Source organism: Dunckerocampus dactyliophorus, chromosome 17, assembly GCF_027744805.1.
Source record: "Dunckerocampus dactyliophorus isolate RoL2022-P2 chromosome 17, RoL_Ddac_1.1, whole genome shotgun sequence".
Classification (NCBI taxonomy): domain Eukaryota; kingdom Metazoa; phylum Chordata; class Actinopteri; order Syngnathiformes; family Syngnathidae; genus Dunckerocampus; species Dunckerocampus dactyliophorus.
Window position 1 is genome coordinate 11,623,473 of NC_072835.1, and position 21,873 is coordinate 11,645,345.

General features: G+C 40.5%; 1 protein-coding gene across 4 annotated transcripts in view; it reads right to left on the reverse strand.

Annotated features, from left to right (window-relative positions):
* The window catches only part of LOC129169704 (retinoic acid receptor RXR-alpha-A), a 118,218-nt gene that overhangs the window by 72,860 nt on the left and 23,485 nt on the right, over positions 1 to 21,873 (reverse strand). For all 4 annotated transcript variants that reach the window (XM_054756349.1, XM_054756350.1, XM_054756351.1 and 1 more), the window contains exon 2: positions 13,243 to 13,356. In XM_054756349.1, the coding sequence (XP_054612324.1) occupies positions 13,243 to 13,356 (114 nt within the window). The remainder of the gene's footprint in view (positions 1 to 13,242; positions 13,357 to 21,873) is intronic.

A 21,873-nucleotide genomic window follows, 5' to 3' on the forward strand; every position in this document is an offset into this window, starting at 1 on the left:
GCTCTCCGCCAGGGGCGATGAAACTATATGGACGTGAACATCAGAGGAAAACATCCAGTTTTCTCTCATCATTGCCACTCAAACAGACATGAGTGTTTTCCTCTGCTAACGTCAACAAAATTTCCCACATGATTGGCTCCAATTGAGTCGTCAGCTGCACACTGATGCGAGGTAAAAAGGGTGCGCTGCCCCGCGTGTGAAAGGTCAATGTCTCTTTTGGGCAATGGCAGGCACACACTGTGTAAACAAGACAGGCTGAAGGATCCATCACAATGAGCATACTCATTGGCTTAGTTAGCCAGGAAGTACGTACACTAAAATTCTTATAACGTGCATCTAAAAACAGAAGTTGGGAAACCTGGTGACAAAAAAGTTCACCTGCTTGAATCCAAATTTCATGAGAACTAAATTTTTTTAAGCTGTCAACTAAATTAAACACAACAAGATTTTGAACCAAACGCAAAAGACAGTGAGAGAAAGAAAAAGGAGTCAAGTGTGATGGGTTTTACTTTGAAGGATCATTAGCGGTGCTTGGGTTTGACTAAGAAATTGCTCGGCAATTCAAAGTGTAACGAGGGAAGGAAACAATCTGTCACATTAAGCAACCTTCACAGAAATGACACTGGGAGTTAATAAAACATTACGCTCTGCTTCCATGTCAGAGTGCTGAGTGAAAAGGTGGTCCTTGTCATGTATCAATGGCAGTTTGATTTCGCATCACTTTCTAAGGCATGTCCGTCCTCCTGTTTTCTGACAGCAAACAAACAGTAACTTGCCGGTTTGTATTGCAAAGGGACGTAGCTGAAAATGCGTCACATAAAATACAATTTAAACCATGTCCGTATCTGGAATTAAAGAATACCAAAACAAATGCCTGGGAATAATTTAGACGAATGAAAACAAAAACATACTAAAATAAATAAAATCATAGTTTGCATCATTCCAGCTAAGAATTTAAAAACATGTATCAGTGTCAATTAATGTCCCTATTAAAGATAAAACAGAGATGGTACACACACCCTAAAGCCACAGCTCTAATTTAATGCATCTTTCAAGGACATTTTCTACAAATATCCCAATTAGAGGAGGGCTTCCTCTGGTTATTATGCCACATTCTCTGATGCCGAGTTGAACTACTCTCATCCATGTCAGGGCTTGGTTTCACAAATTTGTTGTGCAGCATTATTACAGTATGTTTGACATTTTTGGTGGTGTTTTAATGGTAATTGTGAAAATAAATCCATGAGAGATTATTGGTATAATTTGATGATGACTAGAATTTGAAAATGACTTTGTTAAAGCTCACAGCTCACTGTGTAAATGCTTACAATAGTTTTACCTGGTCATTGCAACAACAAGAAGATCCAAATCTCACTTATTAAAATACTGTTGAAATTATTGTCCATGTGGACAGGGCCTTAAAGATGTTATTGTTCTGCTCTCAACTTAAGTCACTGCCTGCAGGGACATTACCGACCAATTACACTGTACCGCAGTTTTAAGCCTACAGTCGCTTATTTGATATCATCATACATACTACATATCATGGGTGTCCAAAGTGCGGCCCAGGGGCCATTTTCAGCGCACTGCTGTTTTTTTTTATTGGCCCACGGCACATTCTATAAATAGAATTGAAATAGAATAATTAAAAAAAATTTCAAAAAGAACAGCAAAAATGGAAAAATCTGCAGTAATACAGAATAAAGTAAAAATCTTACAAAAAAAATGTCATCTAACACAAAAAAGTCATAATTTTACAAGAATATGAAAAAGAATACAATTTTAGAATATTTGTTTTGTCATTTTATGAGAAACAAAATTAATATAGTTGTAAATTTTGGAAAATTAAGTTGCAAAAAAAGTTATAATGGTTGGTTGTTTCCTGAACTTTTTTCCCGTTACGGTGGACTATCTTAGTAATTGCCTTTTCCGAACTACATACTGTATTTGAATGATTGCCACATGCAAGAACGGTGAGCATTTTTGCTCTGATTTTACATGACTTCTAGTCACAAATACGCTTATTTGCTCCCCATCTCTTTGAGGTGGGGCTGACCACAACCAGATGTGACGTCACGTGAAACTCAGCAGTATAATGAGAAACAGTAATATTCTTTTGGTAGCGCCATCCATCCATTTTCTATGCCACTTGTCCTCGCTAGGGTCGCGTGGGTATGCTGGAGCCTATCCCAGCTGACTTTGGGCAGAGAAGCGGAATACACCCTGGACTGGTCGCCAGGACACAAAGAGACACACCTAACCTAACATGCAGATTTTTGGAATGTGGGAGGAAACCCGAGTACCGGAGAAAACGCACGGGGAGACCATGTAAACTCCACACAAAAACAAACAAACAAAACGAAATTAAGTAATTTTTGGAAAATTATGTTGGGGAAAAAGTTAAAATATACTAAGGGAATACAGTCAAAAATATTATGGGAATAAAGTTGTAATATTCCAAAAAGAAAATGTACAAAGATTATTTGTAATGCCGGGGGCGGCATGGCTCAGGTGGTAGAGTGGTCGTCATACTGAACCCCCAGTTGCTCCTGCTGATGCGTCATCAGTAGGTAAATGTGCTGGCAGTGTCAACGCCCTATACAAGTGAAAGACCATTTACCATTTAAGATGAAAGATTCAATATTTGGAAAATTAAAAAAAACAGCAAAAATGGAAAAAAAAAAACAACCAAAGTTCATACCAATAACAATTTTTGTTCACCTATATCACAAAGCTAAGATGCAGTTTTTTTGCTTGAAATGTATATAATTTGTTATCATATCTGCATTTGTTGGTTTACAAACAATCAAAGTGGCCCTTGCATCCTTTCCTTTTTCAGTATGTGGTCCTCGATGGAAAGGGTTTGGACACCTTCGCTATATGAACATCACACTATAATGACGTACGTCTTCCTTTACCGGGCACAACAGTAACTGCAGATACGGTAGATTTGCAATTAAGCACACTTGTACGTGAATTCTGCGGACACAAACCGGGAACATAAGAGGCTATCTAAAAGATTAACTGACATTTTACAAGCCGTTTAAGACGGACAAAGTCAAACTTTTGCAGATAGTGAGAATGTGAGGGTCTGATAAATAGTTTTAAAGGTTCTTAGCATACACATAATACAGTCATTATGTAACCAACAGTGCTGTAATACATGTTTTTTATTTGTTTTACATATGTAAGTGCTGGGTTCACCAATAATCAATATGTGAGCAGATAGCGAGTGACAAAAGCTTAACCTAACCTGACCTAACCTAACACAAAATCTGTAATAATAGACTTGTTTGTTTTTCTATTCACAGTTCTATTAACTGCTGTGTCAACCCGTGTGTCACAGAAGAGCACAGAGATCCATCTACAAGAGTGAATGGAGCTTGTCTGTGTTTCTCTTTCTGTTATGCATGTGCATTCAATACTGTCTGCTGGTATCGGTTCATGTGCTCTGCCAGCAAGTTAAGTTTGAATAATGGCATTGGCGGTGCATTGGCGTCTGGACTGAGGCAGCCATCACAAAAGTAGCCCGGCTGTTGTGTAATCATCAGGCTCATACACGCGTGCCCTGCTTGTGTATCACAATACATGCAGCAGATGGCAGGGACGTTGTTAAATAAACACAAATATGTGGTTGTTATAAGCTTGGGTTACAGGCAGCAGCTACTGCCTTTGAAATAGATGCCATATAAAAATCACATCAACTTTAAAAGATAGGAAAGCTACGAAAACAAATCACAGCAGAGTTTCTAAATAACAAGCCACTAGATGAAGGGTTTCAATCAATCATCACTTGTGGTGCTTGCTGAAAATAAATACCAAAAATGTTTTTTCATTCAAGCCTTAAGCTCCTATATAGGAAGTACAGTAAGGAGCCACTGAATGGTCACATGATATTTAGTGCAGAGTCCCATTAATCATTAAACCCCTTCGGGTAGAGGGTCCAGCTTTAAGACTCAAGGCATAAGTGAGCATGTCACTCACACAATGCCCTTTGGCTGTCTTAAAAGTCTGTGAACCAGAACATGTTAAAATGACGATATACTGTATATCCAAGGAACTGAACCACACATCCCAAACTTTGGACAAATACCAACCAGAGACGTGCAAATTCTAGGCATTAACTCCCCCCCCCCCCCCCCCCCCCCCCCCCATCTAAAGTCATTCCTCACTTTATTTGGCCCCTGCTCTTCATATCACACTCATCCTATCCATAACCTCATTTCAAAGTCATGCCACTGGTCAGTGTACAACAACAGGAGTCAATTAGCTCAATGTCAATGACTGTAATGGAGTTATGGACACGATGCCCCTGTGGCGTCTGTGCAGCTTTTCACACAGGCTTGACAACATCACAGTCCCATTTACTGAGTTTTGAGCTCAACTCCCTGCAACAATTCCCATAGAAATGCCTCAGGCCTTCCTGCAGTGCATGGAGTATGACTGAGTTAATGCATCATACCATTTTATGACAATATTTCAAATATTTAAAGCAATCACACAGACATGGATTTCCTCACCCAAGTCAGTTCACAGATTCAAAAGACAAACTTGAGCAGTAGTACAGATATGTGGTCAAATGATTACAGTTTTTAATCAGATTAATAAATACATATATTATATAAATTAATTAATTAATCAAGATCATACTCAACCTTGTCTAAAATGTGCCAATTTTCACAGTATATTATTAACAAACAGAAAAATTACAGGACACGATTATATATATTTAACACACTGTACATTTATTAACAGCCAGGAATAGTTAAAACGTATATCATTACATCTAGGTAGCGCGTTTGTTAGCCTGGTTCACAACTTTGATCACAACAACATTTGGTCACAAAATCGTATGTTAAACAACCGCTATTTTATGAAATGGTGAGAATTTCTGTATGTATGAGTGGGGAAAAATGAGGTTACAACTTGAGTCCCCACCACAGCCAGAATGTCCTCTACAGAGTTACAACAAGATATTTCCATTAGCTGCTGCATTACCACCACTCCACTGTGCACCTCCACGAGCAGCTCTCTGTGGAGAAACCAAGTGGGGGATGCAAACACTTCTCCCTCACTTCTACGGCACACAACAACATTAACACACTCGGGTGGGCCTGTTGCTGTGCAGTAGGCATGTGACACTGGGAGGTCGGTGCTCTGCCACCCTGCCTATTTGCAACAATATCACACACACACACACACACGTTTTAAGATGATCGTATTCAACCTTGAACCACAAAATTTTTCTTCTGCCCTATTGTGGGAGCACAGAGGTGCACCCTTTGGAAGCTGGGATTGCAGGTGCAACATTTCTGACCTTCCATCCTTGAGAACGTCTTCTGGTACATTCTGATCATCCACTTGGTTATGCCGCATCACCTTCCCCCCGCTGCCAAGCCAGTTATAATGCCAAGCATGTCGAATCACTTTAGTGTCAAAATACGGACAGACCATCCCCCCATCTTTGATGTCGTTCCAACATCTCCGACTGTCCCTGGCTTCTCCTCCTTTGGGACCGGAAGATGCATAGGTTCGTATTATCTGTAGCTGCTCTCACCCTTTAGATTCACATTGATGAACAGCAACCAGCTGTCAGCTCTAGAAAGACATCTGAACTCTAACCATCCATCCATTTCCTACAGTACATTGCTTGTATTGTTCAAAGTCATAGCAGGGGCTTGAGCCTATCCCAGCTGATTTGGAGCAAAAGGTGGACTACCCCCCTGTACTGCCAGTCAATCACATGGTGCTTATTTTTAGGATGTTGAGTACAAAACCCCATCGTGCTGCATTTTTCTCATCATGGCTGAAACTGACAAAAAGAATAACAAGCTTGGAACCAAATATTTTGACCTACTGTCACGAATGTGATTTTTAAAGTTACCAAGGCCAAAAATAACGTCCCGGCATGTTTTTGCTAAATATCACTCACCAAACCAAGCAAAGCACACTCATGGTTCAGAAAGAAAAGAAAACTGTGTCCAGCCAAATAATTGTCTCTATAGTGCTGTTATCTGATTCCAGTTACATATAGAATTCTCCATCATTTTGAGGAAAAAAAAATGCATGTATCTTCTTCGTTGTTCATAACATATATCCTGACACCTAATATACAGTATGCGAGGATTTTTTTTTATTAATGGCAATGTCATGCTTTTCCCACTACTTGTTTGCTCGACACACTCATGAGCCAACTATTCTTTTACTAAAGTGACAGTCATGCTCTCTTTTTTTAGACCTGCGTCCTCCAGTGTTAAGCTGTGGTTAGAGGAAGCCACTGCCCCTCAACACTTAGCCTTACGAATATAAACATGGCAATTGGGTTCAAGTTTAAGCCATGCAAGCGAGACTAGCACCAAGAGCCTATGACGATAATTCTTCAATCAACTGCTGATGACAGTCAGTATATTTATGTGCGCTAAAAGAAAACAAATTGTTCCATGAATTTGGTCAAAACCAGCTTTTTAAAATGCATGTAAATACCTTAATTATATGGTGTTCGACTTTTTAAAGATCGGATTAAAATATCGTTTATATCTCCCAGTTTTGCGATTGGAAACCGGTTCCTTCATGCATATATGCACTACCGTCGATCAATCATTGGCGCCATCGTTCTATGCACGTGCCAGTCTCCACAACATCATATAACCCAGAAGCAGATCACATTCAATTCACAATAGAAGCAAATACTACTTTCAACATGTTATCCCTCATCTGAAGAAGTATCAGGTCTCTGGACTCAAAATTCCTTCCATTAATCTTCAAGCTTACAGAATAAAATTCGTAACATTCCAAAATTCTCTCTCCGTTTGCCATCAAAAAATTATTTTAAAACCACTCTCTTCCACCTGTCTTTGCTTCTGACCTAGATCCTGCAATTCCGAGAGGACCTTGATAGTACAGTATAGAAAGTGAGGTTCGTAGCAGAAGTTGTGTTGATGGCACACTCGATGATCATTTGTTGCTGCTGTCTGCTATGGAATATCACCACAACCACAAGAACCATAGCAGATCTAATATGTTCATGTCAGCGTTTGTTATTACCAACCAAGATACCTTTTTTGGTGTGATGTAATAGGTAAACCGGAAAAGGAGCGTAAGTACCATATAGCATTTCAGAAGCACACTGTATGGCAAATGACAGTGGACAATGCACGTGACCAGGGACTTCACATACACCCATGAAAATGGAAGAGACCGATTTATTTGGGGAATCTGACAAATTTAGTGCATATAAATGTAGTGAGTGTCATCCACACCTCTGGGCTAAAATCTACAATGTCATTTATAAGCTCATATATTGCAGGTGTACAATTACGAGCTTGGGCTGTGTTAAAAAAAAACAACAAAAAAAAACTTTGAACTCTGCCAGTATAACTTAAGTTGAACTGGATGATTAGCAGGGTTAGGAACATATCCTGTCTATCCCTTGTGTCCATAGCAGTCAACTGCCCTCGCCCTGCTCTGGATTTGAGGTGCAACAATGAGATAGCGTTTCACTCTGATGGTGCTGCAGGGGGATTATAGGCTCAGGGAGTTATCAAAGGCTTAGTCGCTCTGATTTCTAGTGACCCACCATGGATGACTGCCATCACTCTGTGCAAGCAGGGAGACCTTCACCTCTGCAGATACAACCAAGCTGTTACAACCGTGTCAGCTGGTCACTGGGGGCCATGTCACAAGGGGGATTTCTCATTGGCAGGCAAGGTCGACAGAGATGGTCACTCACCACTGGATAGCACAATGGAAGGAGCACAGCTGGAAAGATATATGGCCGAGTGCAGCTAGATGAAGACAATACAATACAGTAAATCTGTTGAAATTAGCATGTTATTTCTTCAGTATACTGTATTGCTAAATCATTTATTATTAATGGGCAGGGGGAACCTTTGGAGTTTAGTGGGTCAATCTTATAGCTAGCTTTTTGGAACTGTCATTCATTTTAGCAATTGGGCTGATTTTTCAACAACAGTGGAAACTCAGTTTTCGTCATTAACCTGTTCCAAAAGGTCCAACGAAAACTGACACATACAAAAACCGTATCACTTTTTCATATAAGAATTAATGCAAATCCAATTAATCCGTTCCAGGCCCCCAAAAATATGAATACATTTTTATAGAGAATAACTTTCAAATGCGGAAAACAAAGCGAAATACATATCAATTACAGGTGAAATGGTATATGAACATTTAAGATTACTTTTACGGTTATTGAAGAAAGGATGAAAAGACAAAGATGTTTTGTTTGATTGTTCATCATTCTGTGTGCGTTCTATGAACAAATAACCCACCCACACACACAAAAGATGATTAAAGCATTCCCTGGCCGGAATCTGTCCATAGTGCCCCAACTCTAACAGAACTGCTCTCCATTCTTCACAGAGACTAAGTCACCAGCATGGGAATGCTGCAATTCTCAGGAATGATAAGAGTGCAAATGGACTAGTTTGTAAGCCGTACCATAATCATGACAGTGTACAAAAAACAAGACATATTTTTGGCAGTAATTTTCATCGTAAACCAGGGCATATGAAAACCGAGGTACCACTGTATCTGTAAATGAAATAACGCATTGACAATTTCAGTGGATGCAGGTCACTTATTATAGCAACATCATACTATAGATCGATGTCTTTCTGCCTTTGTAATTCAGTGTAAATAGAAAAGGAGCATGTGATTAGAACCACATTTCACAGTAACCTTTGAGTTACTGCTCTCCAGAAGGATGAACACAAATGTTTTCAGTCTACAGCAAAAATAAAGAAATCGACCTCACTCTTCCAATACTTCTGGAAGGCACTGTATATATACAATATACTTATGTATCATACATAATCAGATAGTTAAAACAGTACAGTCTGGTGTTGCCAGTGATGACAAACCTGTCCTTCTGTCTGATGCAAACTCTTCATCATCCAAATGGGCGCTTGTATTAAAACTAGGGCTGTCTACCGATTTAAATATTTAATCTTGATTAATCAGATGTTTTCCAAATTTAACTCATAATGAATGACAATTAGTAACAGATAGAAATACATTTTGATCTATAATAGGTGTACATTTGAAAGATAATTTTATCAGTTGGGACACTTGTATGCCAAGGTAGCACTGTATAAATGACAATAAAAAATACCCACAGTGCTGCAATATCTTCTCTCTCCTCTCTGGCTTTTGAGACCCGACGTACTCCGATGACAATTTAACTCAGAGCGACAGTAGACACAAATAACGTTGGTCTTGTCGAGAGAGCCATCTGCCAGGGCTTTGAAGCTAAACCTACCATTCAAAATACCCTTTTCTTTGTCCATTTCTGCTCAACTGCCACACCGGTGTTTTCCTCAAACTACGGTCTGGGCCGAGGGTCAAAGAGGACGTGTGCACGTTAATCGCGCGTCAAAAAAAAAATAGCGGCATTAAAAGCAATTTACGTTAACTCGTTATTAACACGTTAACTTTGACAGCCCTAATTAAAACAGCTTGTGCATCAAGATGATTGGGGGCCTGAGCCCATAATCTGCAGAAGGCGTTCTCCAGCCCCTCTGGCTTCTGACCTAGCAGGAAGCATCCTGAGAGCATTGACTCGGGCCAGCCAATTAGAGTGCAGGGTGCAAGGAGCATGCTGAGGCTGACAGGGCCCCTCTCTGTGACCTCCTTCACCTCTGTAGGACCCCACGATGGGAAATATGAGGAGTTGTGAGCCACTTTAACTTCACGCAATTCTTCCCCTGAGCCTCTCTTTACACCCCCCTCCTTCCACAACCTCTGGTCTCAAACCCCACTGTTTGACCACAAGGTCTACAAACACATGCTGCCTCCTTCTAGAGGCCCACCACATGGTCTTTGCGCTGGTGCTTAAGAGCACCCCACAGGAACACAATGAGTACGAACACAGACACTGTGGCTGCGTCGCTTCTAGTTTATTCTGGCCTGAATTGAGACGGAAGGGATCACCAACACAATTACACTGAAGTTAATTCAAATGCAACACTAACAAAAGAGTTGGAAACATACAAAGTAAGAAACAATGGGACAGTCAGCGTATGTTGGTGCACTTCCCGCCGCCCAGTCAACATCCAAGGCTAATGAAAGAAAAAAGGGGAGCCAGTAATAATCGTGTACACCCAACATCCCACCCCCTTTTCTCTCCAGGCAGAATTGGTTCTGTCAGTTGGACCCTCCAAACAGGGACCATATGTGAATTCAGCCCTGGCAATCAGACTGCATTGTGGAGCAGGCGGCTGAGTTCATCAGGAAAAAATTAGCCTGCCGCTCTGCAGGCCTCTTTCCTATTGGCCAGTCACGCGGCCCGCTCTGTTTGAGGGCACCCCAGACATTCCTGCGGATAATCTTTTCCATTCCTCTACTCAGCTCGATGAGGACAGACCAAATCAGAGCACAAGGCCTGCATTGTGAATGCTTTCAAAAAGCCCTGTTTTTATTGTAGTCTTTTGTACGTGTCCCTCCTCTCTCCCTTCATTCACCACAATTCTAAGAAACAAAATGATCCTTTTTCTTGTGAAAAATAAATACTAAATAACTCCTTTTTTTTTGCCAATGATCTAGTGTAAATGCAAGATCCCGGACTGTGCATTTCTCACGATCCCTTTCCAGTAAGTTTGCTTTTGAACAGCCCAAATAATGTAAAACCTCTGAAACCAGAGCCTCGCCACATCAGTGTGCGGCCTGGAGTTCAGCATATCGCTGCTGAGTCCGGCTCCCGGGGCGAGGCTTGCAAGCCTTCCCAGAAACCTCCTGCTAGGTCACCACTACACGCCTCTCACAGCAGCTTGTCATTGTGGTTGAAATCAGGCCACTGAAATGCTGAGATTGGAGGACAATCACTCAAAATAGGATTTATAGAAACACTTTCCATAATTAGACCGATGATTATTACAGGGTCGATAAAGTTTGGACTGCAGAGTGGTTGTCCACCCTCGGATGCGCTGCTTAACAGTTACCTCAGTTTCTTTTGAAGTGTGCTCTGATCCTTAGTGAGCATTTAGCACACAAGAAAACATGTTTAGCATCACTTAGTAAAAAAGCAATATGAACAAAATACAACCAAACTTTTCTCACTTTTCCATTTCTTATTTTGGCCCGGAGTCTGAAGCAGACAAAATAAACTCTGTGACCCATAACCTCATGCACCAAAGGCCCTAAATAGCTGCAAGACAGACAGGGTTTGACATACAGTATTTCTGTAAATGCTGTACTAATAGGTTTATGATTATGGGGGAAACATTGACAATTTTAGTTGAGGCTGTGACAGTAAAAATGTTGTAATCAATCAGGAGGGTACCATCGAAAACAAAGACAGATGGAAGGCTGCTGGAAGAGGTGTACACCTCACTGATCATGCTCAAACTTGTCCAGCAGAAAGTAGCTCTAATTTTACATTGCTTACAGTAATCTAATTTTAAAACTGTATCCATTTCAACAGTGAAACTTTTTTTAGCGTCTATGGTGAGATAAAAACGATACAGTCACACATGAGCTCATGTTTCTTTGCAGAGCTGCAGAAACAACTGAAACACTGTAATTTACCTGCCAGTGTACACTTGCATGCAAACCAACTACTCGTCGCATCAATCTTATCCAAACGTGGATATGGAATACTTGTATTTGGGTTGAAAATGTCAGTTACAGTTGTAATGTGTCTCGGCTGGTCAAAGCACACGTCGCTGGCTGAGAATGAACCAATATCCTGAGTGGCGCACAAGCAACAAGTGCTCTGTGTCCTGACACCCGCCGTTTGGATACATGTGTCCTCCGTTTTCTTTGACAAGAATGTTCTGTTCAAAACAAATGTTTTAAAAAGGTTCACATTTGCAGTTTCCAAAATGCCGTCATGCAAAGCAACGGCCAAAAGCACGCATTTTCCCTACGTTAAAAACGCTCTTGTCCTTTCACCTGTTGATATATTAAGCACCACACTGAAATCGATTTTGGTCGAACAATATTTTTTTTCTCCAAAAATGGGCCACAATTCCTTCATATTAAGTCAGTAATAATTTATAAATACGTGCTAATGCAATGTAGAGCATACGTGTACCAATGTTAAAAAAACCAATAGACAAAGACAAGTAGACAAGAGGCAAACAGTGAGCTCTATTATTATTATTATTATTATTATTACATTATCATAAACAGTGGTTAAACATTTCAAAACGCACCTGCATTGTCTTCCGGTTCGGTTAAATAAAAAAGTCATATTTGTTCATTTTACTTTTCTTAAAATTCATGTTAAAATCTCATCTCATCTTGTTCTCGTGGACCCAATCCCGTGCATCGTCGCGTCTCATGAGCCGGATGTCTCGTGACACCCCTCGTCGCTATACATGTTATACTGTACTTTAAAATGCGTGTGAGTCAAATTGAAGAGAGATGGGGAAGGGTTCTGCAGCTGAATGTAATCTAATAATTACAACAGTCACTCTTATTGCAAATGTTGATCCGGAAAAAGGGTAGAACATAAACGTCAAGCTAGCAAGAAAGTTCGGATTGGAGAGCTGATTAGTATGCCTCTTCACGACATGACAACCACTGACAATCCATTGCATCACAAGTGAGCTTTGGCTGCGATACATACAGTATATCAGCAGTAGCCACTGTACTGGAACCACTTGGACACCTCCCATTCATTAACTACAAAATTTTGAAAAATGTCAGACGCAGATTACATGTGATGAAGGTTTACGTGTATTCAGGAAGAAACCAGAACACCTTTGTTACCTTGTCAATCACTGGGCCTCCGCATGCAAACGCAACATAAATCATATCAACCAGGCACAGCGCTGTCTCGAGAAAGGCCTGCAGTCACACCTTCTACCCGAGGCACTGTGTGCCGTTGAAAAACGCAAAACCTTTCCACTACAGTATATGAGACTTGATACAATTGTCGTAACAGTATACAAATATGACAACTGATTATGTCATTACTACAGTAGATCATATCTTTAGTGTGTTGAGAGCTTGAATAGGATTATGCTGCAAAACACCCCCCAAAAAATAGTAATTTATCTCAGTCAGATTTCAACAACATCTTCAACAGTACTATAAAACGGTAGCTTTCTTATTACTGATTTTTAAAAAGTTGTGCTGCTGTTCAACAAATGCAAATTTATTTTACTCAGTAAATCAATTTCTTACCTGGTAGTGCACAGGGAGCAATTGACTCCCTTTTAATCATAGAACCAACATGCACACAGGTAGAACAGGTTTGATGAGGCCAGACAACATTACCTGAGGATAGGCGACGCTGATGGAGGGGACACATGCCACTGAAACAGGAACAAGCCTCGCTTGAGCGGCCTCGCTGCATAGGAGGAGCCAACGAGCACTGGGGCTTCAGGAACCCTTTAACGACATAATTAAAGATAAAATAAGTGACTGCAAGAAGAGCAAGAGCATGGAATACAAATACAATTGAGAGGGAAAAAACGAAAACCGCATTCCTTTGAGCCAAAAAAACACCCATATAAAAAGCATGCCAAATGTCGCTTATTGCGCCCTTTGTTTGAGGATCATGCCCGTGCCAGCACCGTACCACAGTCTGACCCAATCAACCTCTCACATTTACAGCTTTGTGGCCAAGTGGCTTCTAACCTCAGAGCCAATGGCAAAACATCAACTCCGCACTGTAAGCAAAGAAAGGGCTCTTGAGTTGACGAGTCTTTCCAATGCTTCCCATCACTGGCATACCGCATGGAAAAAGCTACAAAAATTGACTACAGTTAATAGCTCTGTGGAAAATGTCAAATTAGGCTGAGGAGCTGGACTGTCTCCGTCTGAGGTCACAAGTCATTGAGCATAGTGAATGCATTATCCGAATTGAGTCCCAGGTACCTGTCACGGCAGCACACACTCATAAATCAGTCCGTTTTATTGGTCAGATGTAATTGTATGTGATGGAATTAACAGTCATGCCTTAATTGATTGTAAATTGAAAACAAAAACAAGTTCACTGTCCGTGATGGATGGTCAGATACAACATTCACTGGACAATCTAAATTTCAAACAGCAACAATTTGCTGGAGCAAAAAAAATATTCAGTTAGGATTTTTCAAGAGTAATTCACACCCATGGCTCCAACCGAATGGTGAAAAAACGCGATTAATTGAGACACCCATCTATTTGTCTATTTTTGACACTCTATTTTTGACAAGTCTGGGCTATGGCTGCTATGTCGAGACGCTGCTGTCTATAACATCAATTTGCTCGAGCTTGACATTTATACTCTTACTCACACAACACAAACCGACATCTACTCATATGCCTACCCTCACTCACGGTGCAGCCAGAAATAACCTAATGCATGCTGGGTAACTTACTGTTGGGCAAGTGCGGATGCGGGCTTTTCAGCGTGCCTTGTGAGTTATAAATGCTAGTATTGTTTTGCATGTGTATTTGAGTGTAAGCGTTTATTTCAACGCCCGCATAGTCCATATGGCGCAGTTACATTGTGTGTCCCAAATGTGTTACTTGTTATGGTATTGCGGTAGGCCTTTGGGTTGACAACTTTCAGCAGATGAGCATTATTTGTACTATTAAGCCAAATGATGAGTTCTGTCTGCTGCGGTGATCTTTAATTGTGAAATGAAGAAACGGCACCAACTTAAACAGAAGTTAGACTTAGTTAGCTTGGGTACTTTTTAAGTTATGTACTTTTTTTTTTTTTTAAGTGTGTTACACTTGCATCATGTGAAATGAGACAGATGGATAGGATCCAGTTTGAGTCCCATCCTAGCTGTGTTTATAGATGCAAATTCCCCCCGGCAGTATGTGAGGTCTGGTGTGATAGTGCCATGCGGTTCTCTTGAAATCAGCCAAGTTCCAGTGAAAGAGAGGACACCATATTTCCTGATATCCCGCTGCTAAATGGCATGGGCATGAAGGTCATCCAGCTTATCATCCAAAGCCTGAACAATGGCTGCAACGTTTGGCAGTGAGAATACAGTTGAGCTTTAATTCCTGCACATTTGTCCTGAGCGTGTCCATTGACTTTTATCAGTGTTTTGGTTTTTTGCACATTCCATTTGTTTTATATTGCTGCAGGTTTTGCTGTTTTAATTTATGACAATTTGTTGTGGATTTTATTTCATATGGGTGAAATTATTACTTAGGTATCATTTTATTTATAATATTCAAGTATTTAATTACTATTCTGTTCAACTTGCATGCCACAATATTCCATAAAAATACAAATGTGAAAGTTTTCCTTTGGCGTTGTTTAAGTACCAATTAGGCACCGGTATCGAATAATATGTAAACAATACCCAACCCTACTGTGGCCTGTTTCTGTTTCACAGTTGGTGAAACATAAATTGCGATTTACATGCAGTTCTCACAAAAACCTTTAGATTTCCATCAAATATCAAAATCCACAAGTGGGAGAGTCATACTAACTTTGGTTTGAGACCAATAAAGTCCTTTTATTACCACAGTGAAGAACACCTCACTCCAGCTAAGCTCATCATGACATTTAAAATAGGCAAGGAAGAATTAGTTCCCCATGATGGAATGTCTGGGATTGTGATACTTGGTGTTTGGAAGGTTTGCAGATATGAGTGTGTAAAAACATGCATGTTTTAGTGAGTATTGAGATTTCAATCAAACATTTCTGTCAAAGCTGTAAAAAAAAATACAAAGCAATGCCTTGTTCTGTTGTCGTCATTAATGATTCCAAGTAAAGGACATTACTTGGCAGGCCTTGGGATAAATGGCAAATAAGTGGCTTGAATGTGTGTGTGTGTGTGTGTGTGTTTGTGTGGGCGGGGGGGGTGGGTCAGCATGTGCTGTCATCACTGGTGTCGCTGGTACAGTACTGTGCATTAAATCTTCTCGACATTGCAGCACTGTCTTCAGTGGTATCGCCGGTACAGGTCTCATCAGTAAGTCTTCTGTATCGTATTGCTGTCATCAGTGGTTTGGGTGGTACATGTCTTTTCATTAAAACCACTTTATCGCAGTGCATCAGTATACTGTATGTTTGCCCACAGCAGCAGGACCTTGATTAGAGAAATGTTTGATCTTTTTTCAGCGATTCACATTAAAGGAGGGAAGATCCCGTTGGCTTTAAAAACTGCACGATACGGTCTTCCGGGGACAAAAGCACCCCTCCCCTCCACACTTCCCCCCCTGCCGCCCACAACAAGCAGCCAATCAGCATCGTTCTTGTTGGTGATCTCGGGTAAGCGACGCAAACACTAAGGTTTTCCTCATTATAGATAGGGTGCATTTTAATTTTCATTCCAATTCTCAAAAGTTGTTCTTTCATTAAATTAAATAAAACGAGTGTCATCGTTGATATAAAGCAATAATATGAATGCCAACATTCTCATGAAAACACGGGCAACACACACATACCACAGACACATCCGTGAAAGTGCTTCCAGACTTTACAAGACCCCACAAACTTTTTCTTTTGATTGAAATACATTGAGGCATTTATTAGATTTGAAGGATTTGCAGCACAGCTCTCTTAAGGGTTGTTCCCGTCCTGCGTTGCCAAGGTGATCAAGCCCAAGGTCAAAGTTCACTGTGCCCTTAATGCATCTCCCAGGTGCAATAAAAAAAAAAGCCTTTCCCATATTGGACTCCAGGGTAAAAGATCCCAGTAGAGCAGAGGACAAGCCAGCAAAGGAACCATCAATCGCCACAGTTTACAACATGACTGTCATTCAGCATGGGCACTATTTCAACAGCAAGACTGGAAGATGCTTTGTGACAAAACACGCTGTGAAAGAACAAGTTTGTCCTTCCTTTTGTTTGTCCTCTACAACAGCCCACGAGACTCAAGTGTTCTCCCACGTGTACCCAATATGCACGTGTTATTTTTTTATATAATCCTGACAAGGTCAGAACAAGAAAGAGATACACAAAACTGAGATAGTTTAGTATTTTCGCACTGTTTTAGCACGTCTTTGTTGCAGTGACTTTATTCAGAAATGTTTGAAATACAAAAAGCAGCCCTTATTTTAATTTATCAGTGCCTTTTGAAAGACAATGAAAGAAGTTTCTAATAGTATAAGATATGTTTAGAAAAGGCTTTTGGTGCATTGAGATGAGTTCTGGATGATCCAGTCATCCGTCTGCATGTTGCACTTCAACTTTCTCCAGCTCAGTTTTTCCAAATACACGCCTGCATGAGAGCACCAAAAAGTGAGTTTTAGTCTCTGATGAGAAAATATGTAACCTTAACGGTCCTGATGGCTTCCGATGTTACCGGCATGATAAAGAGATCCCACCTGAGATGTTTTCCGAGAGGGCGTCATCACTATCTAGGGTGCTTTTTCCTTCAATGGAACAATGGAGCTTCACGTTGTGCAGGGGCATCAAACGGCAGCTGGCTGTGTCTGAAGTGTTGCAGTGGGCATCCGTCATGACGGAGGGCCCTCGTCTGTGTGGTAATGACTAGCTTTTTGAACAGGACAACTGTGCAGTTCACAATGCCCGCCTGACAAAGGACTCCTTCCAGAGGAATAACCTCACTCTTTTGGACCATCCTGTGTGTTCCGCTGGTCTACATCCAACTGAGAACATTTGGGGATGGATGGCAAGGGAAGTTTACAAAAATGGACATCATTTCCAGACAGTGGATGCCCTCCGTGAAGCCATCTTCACTACCTGGAGCAACATTCCCACTAGCCTCCTAGAAAGATTGCCATCAAGCCTACCCAAACTAATTTTTGACGTGATGAACAAGAAAGCCGCATGTCCTTTTTTGAAAATGTTATTTCTAGTTTAAGGGATTTTTTTTATTTTCAAGTATAAAAATGGCTAAATTAACTACATTACAAGTATAAGCATTCAGAAGACATACTATATTCACATTCAAAGAGATTATTATTACGATATTATTACTACTATATAAGCATGTAGTAAGCGCACCAAATGAAACCAACGGTAAGCTAGCGGTATGTGTGACAGTGTTACCAGGTCTCACGAAAGAAACAAGTGACTCTCAATCTGAAATAAAGCCCAAAACATCACGGAACTTGGAAATTTGCAAGTGATCAGGCCTGCCACAATAACAAATTTTGCTGAAAGAATAATACAAATAAGAAGAATACAAATTATTGCTGATAAATTATATTATTGTCAACATTATAATGAGACCATTTTTCATTCATGTAATATTAAATGGCATGGTAATGCGAGTACTCCGTATCAAAAGCAATACACTTTAATTTGTCAAGAGTATTTAACATTGTAATTAGAATGTCAAGAGCTTAAATACAATAAATTAAACAACATAATACATTAAACAAAAAAAAACAAACAATGAAAATAAAATGGACTCTCAATCTCTTTTCGCAGAAATTGCACTTAAATAAAAACCAAAAGCAATAAAGAATAGACCTCTATGAATAAAAAAACATTACAATAAAAACAATAAATAAAATGGAGTATCAAGTTTATGTGAACAAAATTGCACTTCAATAAATAATGAACGTTGGGTATTATTCCTTAACAGGAACGCAAATTAATGAAGCTATGGGGGTGATGCCTGCTGGTGAGTGGCGTTAAGCGGGACACTGTAGGAGGCAGCGGGACCAAATAATGCCAGAACTGCTTTGCGGGAAGTGGTGGTGACAATGCTTACCCGTGCGGGAAAACAATGCGTATCGTGCGTACCATTGTCGTGAAATAGACACTACTTGACAAGGTGTAAATAAGTCAGCAGGAGCGTGGTCAGTTCATGCCAATGTGCACCAGTTTCGTCCACGAATTGCTTGCCAAGTGCATAATCTGTGCGTAAACACAAAGCAAATAGTGCGCAAACTAGTCTTCATGCTTTTCAGGCGTGGCCATAAATAAATAAATAGATGACACACATTGCCACTGCAAATTGCGGGACAATGCGGAGACAAAATGTGTGTAAACGCCGCTTTATTCCTAATAATAAAAAGACAACAAGCCTCTGAGCGCCTATATTTATTGCATCGAAAGCAACGCCTGACCAGTAATATAACACAAACAACTTATTAGTCATCCTAGAGATTACCAACACCATTTTGTAAATTGTGGCTAACTTAAAGCAGAGGGTTACTAATACTGACGTGCATGTGTATCGAAAGTAGACAATAAAAAGTTTAAATAAATACACTTTTTAGCAGCCCTACTAGTCTACATTGGTTGACTGGTATAACGTTAGTAGCCTACCTGAGGCCTCTTTCAGTCCAAGACAGAAAATCAGACATAATCAAGAAAACCTTGATTTGAAGACGTAATTGTCCAATTCAGACACAACAAACTGAATCAGTGAAAGGAAAACATCATTTTACAACCTCCTCTTCCCCCCCAAAGCATCAGTGGAATCTGATGCAATCGGTTAATATATCACTAATCCAAATTAAGTGAACATTTTTGTGAATAACAATTATTTTGTGAATAACATTTTGTTCCTAGAGTAACAAAATCTGTGTTGTGCTCTGGTCCGGCAATAAAAACTTAATTAGACAGATTTATTGAATGACTTACTCCGCGACTGCGCTTTGCGAGAGCTAATATGGGGCACTTTTGAAATGAACAGGGGCACCTTTCAGTAACAACTAGGAAAAAAGGAAATAGATTATTAGAGCTGCCGTTGCAGAGACAGAGCGTAATGAAAGTGGCAGTTGCCCTGTTGTGGCATTTGGAGCAGCAAGCCGTCTGTGAAAAAGGTATAACTGTCAAAGATCACCTATCAAACCACAGCTTGAGGACTGTTTTTACTGAGCAGTACAAATCTACTGGCTAATCCAGAGCCTTCACTGCACTCAAGCTCTTTTCACGCATCTGAGTATGCTCATAATCTGACCCTGAAAACTCTAATAACTCTATTTTTCATGTAAAATACAGCACATGTTCATACATGTGACAGACCACAGTCAGTTTTTCAGAGTCACCCCCCCGAACTTGAAATAGCATTGAGAACCTGATATTTACTTATGTGTACAAACCACTGCATGAGTTGCTGGCACCAGTATTCTGAATACGATCACATCTGCAACAACTTGAAACGATTCCCAGGTTTACTCTTGGCCCCCTGACATCCCCCACCACCCCCACCCACCACCCATTAATTGAGAAGCACTGCCTTAAATCAAAGCATTGTTTAAAACGTAATAAAGTTCAGGGTTGGCTTACACTGGATTTAAACAACATGGTCCAAATGTTCCCAAGTAGTACAATTCGGATTTGGGTCACAGCGGCATGAAAGAAAAAAAAAACACATGGAATCAGGCCTCTTCCAAATGTAGATTAAAAAAAAACAACATGAATCAGATATGTAGCTGTATACACACAGGTTTCTACCCAAACAACACACCCACATCACCCAATCAGCTGAAATCAATCCAAAGGACAGAGAAAGCCGAGATCTTTACATATGCTAAAGTCGAAGTGCTCTGACCAATAAATGAGGAAAATGATTGCTGAGGGCAGCCAGTGGAGTACCGTCAAGAAAATCTCTTAAATCTGGGGGAAGAGTCAGTCCAGGCCAACTAAATGTTATCTTACATATGGTTTATTTTTATTGTTTACTGCCGTGTCTTCGCTGCCTGATGTTGAAACACATGTAGTTGTAAAATGCATTGTGGGTGTGCGTGCATGGGCAGTTCGACTTGCAGTGTAAAGCCAACCTTAACTGGACATGCAAGTAGGAGCCACTGATTATTTATGTTGCTGTGACATTATAAAGGCAACGGCAGAAGCAACAATGACAGACAGGCTGGGGAGGAGGCATGGGTTGCAAAAGGGAGGAAGAGAAACTAAAAGAGTGTGGCAAATGAGGTTACAGGGGAAGAAACAGAAACAAAGGGGTTGGTTCAAAGTCTGCTTGTGCACGTCAAATCCTTTCTTCGGGGCAAATACGTGAACAAGGACCTCACTGCGTACTCGGGCGAACAACTCTAATCAAATTTGTATGATTGGATTCCAAAAAAGCTGCAAGGGTACAAAGAGCCTGCTTTGACCCGGGAACAGACACAAGGAAGGACATAAAAATCAAGGGCTGTTAGGCTCTTCTCCTCCACAAAGTAGATTTTCACATGACGAAGTCTTGGCACACATGAAATATCACCACCAGAGAAGCAGTGATGTAACCATGTTGTACAGGCTTCTTGTAACGGACGGCCAGTAGATATAAGTCAAGCATTTTTTCAGAGATAGCTTGGACTCGAAACTTCAATCCTGCATCCAAAGTCCTATTTTTGCTTTAAATAAGCAATGCAATTAGATACGAGTCCTGGACTTCATTTTCCTTGATCACAGCTGACGTTATAAGGTGATCAAAGGGAATTACCTCCAGCAAAAACTACATGGAGAAATAAAGCTTGATTTCACAGTGTGGACTGATGTACTTGTGGAGTGAAATGTAACACTTTAGTGCAGAGTTGCTCCGAGGCAGAACGCTTTGCGACCTGTTCCCCACTCATCTGCCTCACTCCTACCAGAAGGCCCAAGAGCACGCTTCCTGTTAGCCCACTAATTTGGCTCCACACACCCATGTTAGCGTCTCAACGGGAGAGCAGATTGTCCTATTAACCCCCCTCCTGCTGCTTTGGCCCAGTACATCTCAAAATAAGGTACTGCGGATATAAACACGTACAAGCCCCCAAGGACAAAACACAAAGAAGAACTACCATCAACGTCCTCCAAAGAACAATGTGTTTCTATAACTGACCCAGATTTATCAATCAAAATTGATGCATGCCTAATTCAAGACTTGCGCTGTTGTTTACTCGTCCTGCCAATCTCACTTCATTGGAGTGGTGAATTAAAAAAAAACCTGCAGCAAGAATACTGACGTTTTACTTCAAATGATTTGACTTTTGAGGAAACATCTATTTTTTAGAAATGAGCATTGGCGCATCTGCAAGAAGAAACGTG